Source organism: Pseudoliparis swirei, chromosome 24, assembly GCF_029220125.1.
Source record: "Pseudoliparis swirei isolate HS2019 ecotype Mariana Trench chromosome 24, NWPU_hadal_v1, whole genome shotgun sequence".
In the NCBI taxonomy this organism is placed as follows: Eukaryota; Metazoa; Chordata; class Actinopteri; order Perciformes; family Liparidae; genus Pseudoliparis; species Pseudoliparis swirei.
Window position 1 is genome coordinate 1,808,860 of NC_079411.1, and position 9,470 is coordinate 1,818,329.

Below are 9,470 nucleotides of genomic sequence, written 5' to 3' on the forward strand. Positions count from 1 at the left end.
GTAGGAACAGAAAGACCATACGCCGAAGCTGCGTTATCCATTCACACCGTTTGTGTTGAAAAGACAAAAGAGAGTTCGATGCCGAGTCGTTACCGTGAAATCCTCCGAGTCGTCCATCTCTTGGTTTCCTCTCGTCTCCTGTGATTTGTAATCCGAAGGCCGCGATGCGCCGCACGGGAATCTTTATAGACAATCGGTACAATGGTGACGGATTGGAACATTCTCTTTGCACCCCGACCCCCTCCTGACACCCCCGGGAGTCTGGCTGTAAACTGCCCCCCCCAGCGAGCTCAATGCAGGTGTTTCTCCTTTTGTGTCGCCGCAGAGCCAAAGTGCAGAGCTCAGCCGGCTCGTGCTTCCAGAAAGAAAAAACGTGGGAGCCAAAGAATTCATTCCAGAGAGGAAACCACACGGCGACGCAGTAGGGGCGAGATCCCCCTAGCGACGCTGGCACTCAGTGGCACTTGCCAGTAGTTGCCAGCAGTTGCCAGCAGTTGCCAGCAGATGCCACTACTAGTCAAAGTGCCACTACTAGTTAAAGTGCCACTACTGGTCAAAAGTGCCAGCAGCGGAGGTCGGCCGCAGTGACGAGTCTGCGACGATTTAGTGACAAGCTTCACTGAAGTGCCGGACAGCGGAAGAAATCACTTTCATGATCACAGAATGGAGGAGCTGCGGTTTAGCTAGATAGATAGATAGCTAAAATAGCTAGATACACAGATGGATGTGTGTATATATATATAAAAGACACTAATATATATATATATATTAATTAGTGTCTTTTATATTACTGACAATATGCAATAAGATAGTGCTGTACATTACTGCTGTACTATATTTAATATTGTTTTGCTACTACGTTTCATAGTACTCTATTACACTTATATACCATGATATTGTAACGTCTCGGGCGTTATGGCACTGATGTCACGGTGGCGGGACGGCGTTATTAATCCTCCCTTTATTGGGCATCCACCAACACATACAGCGTGTTCCTCTCAGCTTAGCAGGTCGAAAGTCAACAACAACGGTTCCCGTCAACCACCCTTAACTCCCGTTTTCCGACAGGTTAACCCCGCCTCCCCTCTACTCCGCCAATCACAGGCACGCCCCCTCGACCAGCACGCACGGTGCCACACTTTGATTGACAGCCACTTCACAGGGTCGCTACAATATATTACGAAGTGAAACGTAGTAGAAGCAAAACAATATTAAATATAGTACAGCAGTAATGTACAGCACTATCGCATATTGTAAGTAAGTGTCTACAAAAAGACACTAATTATATATATATATATATATATATCCATCTGTGTATCTAGCTATTTTAGCTATCTATCTATCTATCTATCAATCTAGCTAAACCGCAGCTCCTCCATTCTGTGATCATGAAAGTGATTTCTTCCGCTGTCCGGGCACTTCAGTGAAGCTTGTCACTAAATCGTCAGACTGGTCACTGCGCCGACCCTCCGCCTGCTGGCACTTTTGACTAGTAGTGGCACTTTAACCAGTAGTGGCACTTTTTGACTAGTAGTGGCACTTTTTGACTAGTAGTGGCATCTGCTGGCAACTGCTGGCAAGTGTCACTGAGTGCCAGTGCTTAAACTTTAGACTAACAGTGGCATCTCCTCAAAGGAGAATTTCATGGAGGTATAACAGTATGACATGGTAAAGAAATTAATTATATATTCTTTATTATTAAAGAAAGGCGGGTACATTATACATATCATGGTATATAAGTGTTATATATTACGAAGTGAAACGTAGTAGTAGCAAAACAATATTCAATATAGTACAGCAGTATTGTACAGCAATATCGTATTGCATATTGTAAGTAAGTCTAAAAAAATACATTATCTATGCAAGTCTGTGGCACTTGCCACAGACTTGCCACTGAGGTGCCAGTGAGGTGCCAGTGAGGTGCCAGTGAGTTGTCGCTGAGTACTGGCACCGAGCGGCACTTGCCACAGACTTGCCACTGAGGTGCCACTGAGGTGCCAGTGAGTTGCCAGTGAGTTGCCATTGAGTTGTCGGTGCCAGTGATTGCACTCGCCCTCTCTCCGGCGACGAGGACCGGACAATGGAGGCGTGGCTCCGTGTGGTTTTTGGCGTCGTGGGGAAGAAGGATTTCTATATTTTAATTACGTACGTTCAGCGGCCTCCAGAATGACCATGAAGGTGAATCAACACATTTCTGATGATAAACAAACATCAGGCAGTCGACTTGATGGGGCAGAGAAATAAGAGAAAGGATTCAAAGCTGGAATAAGTCCCCGTTTCAAACAAAATGCCATATAGTCAGGAAGCCTTCTGAACCAATGTTACCCAGTAATTATGGTAATAATACAAAGACAGAACTGCCATTGAAAGATGTTTATTTAAAACATGAAAACAAAATCTAATACAGACAATATAGAAAGTCAATGAAATAAAAGGTTTCAAAGTAAAGGTAGAATACATGTTATGCAATCTCTCTTAAAGCCACATGGTCTGTTGTGGATTTCTACAGAGTTCTAATGTCGGGGCTTATCAGTAGTTCCTGAACGCACCCGTAGCTTCAGACCATGTAAAAGGCGAATGGCTCTCTCCAGAGCTGGTGTCCCTTCTGGGCTCCTGTAGTGACGACCGACACATTCAGAGGAAAACAAGTTCACATCAGAGATTACTAAATATGTACATTTATTACCACAGATGACACGTCTTTTTATTTCAAAATGTGTCTCTAATTCAGTATTGTAGTACTAAAACTTCTGTCTAGTGTATAAATACACCGGACGCGTGAAGACTACTTTCATGTGTTTATGTATTCATGGTGATGCATTATTGTTCAGGGACCTTTTGATCATGGATAAAATAATCAGGCAGTTTGATTCACGGAGAGATGATCAGAGGAGAGGAGTTTGTCCCAAAAAAATTAAACCTAGGAGAGAAGAGTGGGAGGAGCTTCTCCTTGAAGGAGCAGCCAGTGAAGGAGTAGATGAGAGCTGCAGCTTCTACGTCATAGAAGGAGACCAGACCCTCCTCATAGTCCACAAACACCCCCACCTTCTGAGGGACAGACTTCAGGGAGAGAAGAACTGGAGGGTCATGACGAGCGTAGCAAACATTTCTATTCATCAACTCTATAGTCCAGAAACCATTCTGAGGGCTCAGTGTGATGTATTCCTTCCTGTTGACCGACTCTCTGGTCACTCCTAAAGTCCAGGAAGTTTTTCCTTTAACTAGAACCTCAAAGTAAAATCTGCCAGAAGAGAAACTTTGCTTTCCTAAAACATAAAAACACGAAGTAAATCTCTGTGGGTTGTCGGGGAGATTCTTCCTCACATCACCACGTTTCACTTGTTTCCCGTCATCAGAGAGGAAGAGGCGAGGATGAGCCGTTTCAGGATCAAGAGTCACATCCACTGCAAACTTCTGGAACCTCTTCATCTCAACTTCAACCAGCGTCTTCATCATGTTACTGAGCGTCTCCTCCAGCTGAGACACAGCTCTCCTCACAGTCCCCTCATGTGATGCTGGAGGAACACTGACCTGAGACCAGTCCTTGGTGGGTGGTGGATGGTGGATGTTGAGGGACTGGACACTCTGGAGGAGGTGGAGGTGGTCTTCAGAGAGGGAGAGCTGCTCCACCTCAGTGCTCCTCTTCATCAGATCAGAGATCTCCTGTTCCATCTCTCTGATGGCGCCTTCAGCCTGTTTCTTGGTGCTTCTCTGCTTCTCTTCTATCGTAGTGATGAGCTCCTTCAGTTTCCTCTCCACAGACTCCTTCAGACCAGTGAAGACCTGAACACCTTCTGCTTTCTCTCGGTCTGCATCTTCCTCACTGAGCTTCACGTTGTGTTGGACCTCCTGAATCTTCAGGCGCCTCCTCTGGATCATCTCCTGAGTTTCAGCCTCTGTCTTCTGCAGCTCCACCTTCTTTCCTTCACATTCTTGTTTCAGAGGAACAACATTGTGCATCTTGTGGTCCAACACAGTGCAGAGCATGCAGACACACGTCTGGTCGGTCCTACAGAACAGCTCCAGAGGTTTATCGTGCTTCAGACACATCCTGCCTTCCAGGTTCTCCACAGGGTCCATCAGCTGATGTCTCTTCAGGCCTGGTCTTGTCAGGTGACCCTCCAGGTGAGTCTCACAGTAGGACTCCAGACACACCAGGCAGGACTTCAGTTTGGTTCCAGTGCAGTCTGGACTCTTGTTGCTCTGAGCTGCTGCTGCTGGCTTTCTGCTGAGTCGACTGTCTGAACTGAGAAACCATCTCACAGATGAAGGTGTTGACGAGCAGCTCAGGTCTTGAGGTGAAAACCTTTTTACACAGTGGACACATGTTCTGGTTGTTGGTATTCCAGTAATCATTGAGGCACTTTTTACAGAAGTTGTGTCCACATGGTGTTGTGACTGGATCTGTGAACACATCCAGACAGACGGAGCACAGGAACTGGTCTTCAGACGGCAGGTTGCTGGCAGCAGCCATATCGACACCTAGAGGTCAAAGGTCAAAGTGTCACGACAAACGATTTAAATGCATCATTATTCATAGAGATTTAGTTTAATTTGACGTCACTCCTCGTCAGTCTTCCTGGAAAGCCATTCGCCCATGAGGAAATGAAAAGAGTGACTTCCGTTTGATTCGAGCTTTAACACCAGTGCAGTGAACATTAGTAAACATCAGCAGTCACTCACCCGGTTGTGGCTCAGCCGTTGAGAAGACGAGCAAAGTGTATGATTTAATATTTATTACGACAGAAACACGGAGACGTATTCTGACCGTCGCTCCGACAAACACTTCTGCTTCACTTCACTTCTCAGGCGGTGACGTCGAAGTTCTGCCCTCTTCCGGCAGCTTGTTTGGGAGGTGTGCTTCCTCCTGCAGGTGGAGACTTTACTGGAGTCACAGGTAATGAGGCGCTTTAATCTCGAGGGAAACTAGTGCGTCTTCTCATCAGAAGAAGTCCGTCCCATATGTAAACAACCATTACATGTTTGTGTCACGGTCCCGCTTTTGCCTGCGGTGACGTCACTGTGAGCCCTCCTTCCTTTCTCTCCGGAGTCGCTGACCCAGAGTGAGGAAGTTGAATATGCAGTCTGTTCGTGCCTTTAAATAAACGTTTGCTGACCTCTGCTGGCCATACAGAGGAACACACCACCACTTTGGGGATTTGATGGGCAACGCTTAAACTCCAAAATAAAACCCAGCAGTTCTTCTTCTGCACATGATTTTACTGCAGTGATTCTTCAGCAGCAAAGTGGTTGAATTCGGTAGAAAACGTGTTTTCTTTCAGATTAAAGGAGCTTTTTCAGCCACTGACATGAATCAACCTTTTCTCAGATAGATTATATCAAAAGCCCAGTAATTTACATCCTAAAAGCAATATTATTCACCACTGCACAGTTGAGTAAACACATCTATAAATGTATCTTTTGAGAAGCAACACTACAAAGATATATTATTATATATTTTTTTAATAGACATATAATTTATAAATATATTTATCTATAAATATATTTGTATATATTTATATATATTTTTTTAATATAAATATATAAATTTATAAATATATTTATATGTATATATACCACCTGGGTCACAGAGACCCGACTTGTGGATTTAAGAAACGGGATCTGAAAATGTTGGTGAGAAGCTCACATCCAGTCAGCTCGTCAAACATTCAGAGAGAAGTCGGTGGGCGACTGGAACGTTAGAAAGTTCCTCACACGACAATAAATTACAAAGAGACAGGAAAAGATAAAAACTAAGGAAATTTAATATCAACAGACAAATCGAGTCCATTCTCTGAACCAAGCCGGAGGAGGGCGATACGTGGCTGGCATGACGACCCATTAGCCAATCAGAACGCTTGTAATGTTGTTGCTATATAATAATTCATCTTTATTCATAAAGAACATGTAAGCTAGCGGTCTGATGCTGCCAGAGGAGACGCAGGTTGAGGATGTATTGCATCATCAGTGTATTGATGCTAATGCTTCAACTCTGTCAGAATTTCTTTTTGGCATTGGGTGCCCTTTTTTTTGGTTTGAGCACCTGCCCCCCAAAATGTCTGTGCACGTGCCTGCACTGCATATATATATATATATATATATATATATATATATATATATATATATAATAGATATTCCCACAGTCGGTTTATATTCTGTCATCAAGGAACTAGAGAAGTATAAAATAGTGACATTTACAATGTTATATTTGGTAAAATTAGATTTAGGCTACAGGACTAACACTTCAAAGAACTTTATTGTTTCTATTTTCTGGTATAATTCATACTTCCACACCACTACATTTGTCCTTGACCTAAAGTAAAGAATGAAAAACCACAGGAAGAGAAAACAAAACACGCAGCATCAGGTACCCTTTTCCCCCCATATTTATTTGAAATTATTCCAAATGATAAAAACATGGTTGATTAACATGACATGAGCACAGGGGTTCTGCTCCGAGTGGACAGCGTGAGAACAGGAGGGTCACCTGTGTGACCAGGTGAGCAGAACACCCGGGACAGGAAGTGGAGTTCCTCCACCCACCTGCATGACAGCACCCGAATAAATGGATTCATCTTTAATAGAAACGGGATCCCAAACTGTAAGAAGCTCACGGCCACTCGGACCGAAGCTCAGCCACCGGAACGCCGTTATAATCATTTCTCTTTCCTATATTACACGCTTTTTACAACATAAAAAATAGATCAATAACTATGATTACCACATTCCTTAATGTAAATATACAATATGTATTGCATTTCCTCTCTCAAATAAACTTGTTTCTTATTCACCTTGTCGTCATCATCTTTTACCCCCTTGAAAAGAAAAGAAAGTCCAAGTCTGGTACCGATGAGCGACAACAGATGAGTGTCCGGCAGCGACCAGCAGGGGGCGCCGCTGAGCGAGGGTCTCTGGCTTTCAATGGGACGTAATGAGTGTTTTAAGAGAAGTAAAGAACCTCCGTCTGCTCAGACGTTCTGTGGCACTTAAGTGTTCCTTTTCTAAAAAATGTTTATTTATTTTTGGGGTTAGCTGCTCCCGACTACGATGTGTACGGAGCTCTCGGACGCCGTCTGGCCGTGAGAGTTCTTCCACGTGCAGAAACAAAAAGACCAGTTGAGCTTTCAGAGCGACTTCCCCGACAGGAAGGGGAGGAGCGATCCGCCGAGAACGACTTCAACTCTGCAGCTGAAAGTCACACGGCCTGGGTCCAGTGAACCTATCAGAATTTAGTGTAATTCAAGATTCAAGATTCAAGATTCAAGATGTTTTATTTGTCACATACACACACAGGGTGTGCAGTGAAATGAAAGTGGCAATGCTCAGCAGGAATGTGCAAGGGCAACAAGTACACACTATTTACAAATAAAAAACAACACAATATTTACAGTAAGTGTGTGTGTGTGTGTGTGTGTGTGTGCCTAAGAGGGGCAGTTGTGTGGGTCTATGTGGGGGTCCTGGTGAGGTCGGAGTTCACAATCCTGATGGCCTGAGGAAAGAAACTCCGTCTCAGTCTCTCTGTTCTTGCAGCGTGACTACGGTGGCGCCTGCCTGACCGCAGCAGCTGAAACAGTCTGTTGTTGGGGTGGTGAGGATCCTTCATGATCCTGCCGGCTCTGGTTCTGCACCTCCTGGTGTACAAGTCCTGCAGGGTGGGGAGGGTAGTTCCACTATTGCGTTCAGCCGCCCACTACTCTCTGCAAACCTTCCTGTCCTGAGCGGAGCAGTTGCCAAACCAGGCTGTGATGCTTCCTGTCAGGACGCTCTCTACAGCCCCAGAGTAGAAGGACTGAAGGATCCTCTGGGAAACTTTAAATTTCCTCAGCTGCCTGAGGTGGTAGGGCCTGCCTTGCCTTTCTCACCAGAGTGTCTGTGTTTGTTGACCATGTCAGATCCTCGGTGATGTGGACTCCCAGGTATTTATCCCCGCTCACCCTCTCCACAGTAGTCCCGTTAATCCCCAGTGGTGAGTACGTCCTCTGTTGTTGTACCCTCCTAAAGTCCACAATCAGCTCCTTAGTTTTGGTGACATTCATGATGAGGCTGTTGTCCTGGCACCAGAGTGACAGATCAGCAACTTCCTCCAGGTAGGCCTTCCCGTCGTTGTCGGAGATCAGGCCCATGACCACTGTGTCATCCAAACTTGATGATGGTTTTGGGAGCTGAACCTGGCCACACAGTCATGTGTGTACAGGGGGTACAGTAGGGGGGTGAGGACGCAACCCTGGGGGGATCCTGTGTTCAGGGTGAGGGATGGAGATGTCTGCCCACCCTGACCACCTGTGGCCTGGCGGTCAGGAAGTCCAGGATCCAAGCACACAGGGGGGTGTTCAGTCCCAGCTCAATCAGCTTGCCGGCCAGTCTGGAGGGGACTATGGTGTTGAAAGCTGAACTATAATCAATGAACAGCAGTCTCACATAGCCCCCCCTCTGGCTGTCCAGATGAGAGAGTGTGGTGTGCAGTACCTGGGAGACAGCATCATCCGTGGATCTGTTTGGGCGATAAGCAAACTGCAGCGGGTCCATGGAGGAAGGGAGGAAGGCGCAGATGTAGTCCTTTATCAGCCTCTCAAAGCATTTCATGACCACCGGGGTGAGGGCCACCGGGCGGTAGTCATTCATACATGCTGGAGAAGCATTCTTGGGCACAGGGACAATAGTGGATCTCTTGAAGCAGGCGGGGACCACGGACTCAGCCAGGGAGAGGTTGAATATTGTGGTGAACACTGGAGCTAGCTGGTTAGCACAGGTCTTCAGTACTCGCCCAGATATGCCATCTGGACCTGCAGCTTTCCTGGTGTTCACCCTCAACAGAGCCCTCCTCACACTGTGCTCGGTCACAGAGAGTGTGTGTTCATCCCCAGCGGTAGAACTCACCTCGGCTACGCTAACGGTGTTGTTGTTAGCCGGCGAGCTAGCGCTGTTGTTGCTAGCCTCAAACCGTGCATAAAATGAGTTCTCCGGGAGGATACGCGATCTCTCAGGACTTATTGTGTCTCCCGCCGTGGAGAACACTCTCTCAGGTGGAGGATGAACACAAAGATATGAGGAGGTGGACAAGACGTGCTCGCTGTAGCCCAGTGGTCCCCAAACTACGGCCCGCCTCCCCATGTGGCCCCGCCCCCTGAACAATATCAGAGACGCGTTCCGATTTATTATTTTTTTCACCTGGCCCAGCCGAGCACATTTTGTCGTGTGAAATGGAGCCAAACTTTAGAACGCCTCTGCCTAGTTGCCATGTTTGCTGCAGTCTGAAGAAGAAACTAAAAAAGTTTGCGCATGCGCAACGCCACAGAGGACCGTTACAGAACCGTTAAAGAACCTTAAAGAATGTGGCTGACGATCCCAAACAATCGGTTCACTGGGAACCGGTTCTAAAACGGAACCGGTTCTCGATTCCCATCCCTATATATTAGTAAATCCTAATTTACATATTGCTTTCGTAAATTGTCTAATTCAACAGGCAACAT

General features: G+C 46.0%; 2 protein-coding genes and 1 long non-coding RNA gene across 5 annotated transcripts in view; 1 reads left to right on the top strand and 2 right to left on the bottom strand.

Moving 5' to 3' along the window:
- The window catches only part of LOC130189581 (uncharacterized), a 40,309-nt gene that overhangs the window by 17,328 nt on the left and 13,511 nt on the right, over window positions 1–9,470 (top strand). The gene's annotated exons all lie outside the window — the stretch shown is intronic.
- The window catches only part of LOC130189565 (uncharacterized), a 32,374-nt gene that overhangs the window by 7,187 nt on the left and 15,717 nt on the right, over window positions 1–9,470 (bottom strand). The gene's annotated exons all lie outside the window — the stretch shown is intronic.
- Window positions 2,359–4,717, bottom strand: LOC130189575 (E3 ubiquitin-protein ligase TRIM39-like). Its single transcript, XM_056408449.1, has 3 exons — window positions 4,684–4,717; window positions 4,194–4,482; window positions 2,359–4,051 (listed from the first exon to the last, which is right to left on the bottom strand). The coding sequence occupies exons 2-3, from the start codon at window positions 4,472–4,474 to the stop codon at window positions 2,872–2,874; spliced, it is 1,461 nt and encodes a 486-aa protein (XP_056264424.1). The 5' UTR covers window positions 4,475–4,482; window positions 4,684–4,717; the 3' UTR covers window positions 2,359–2,871.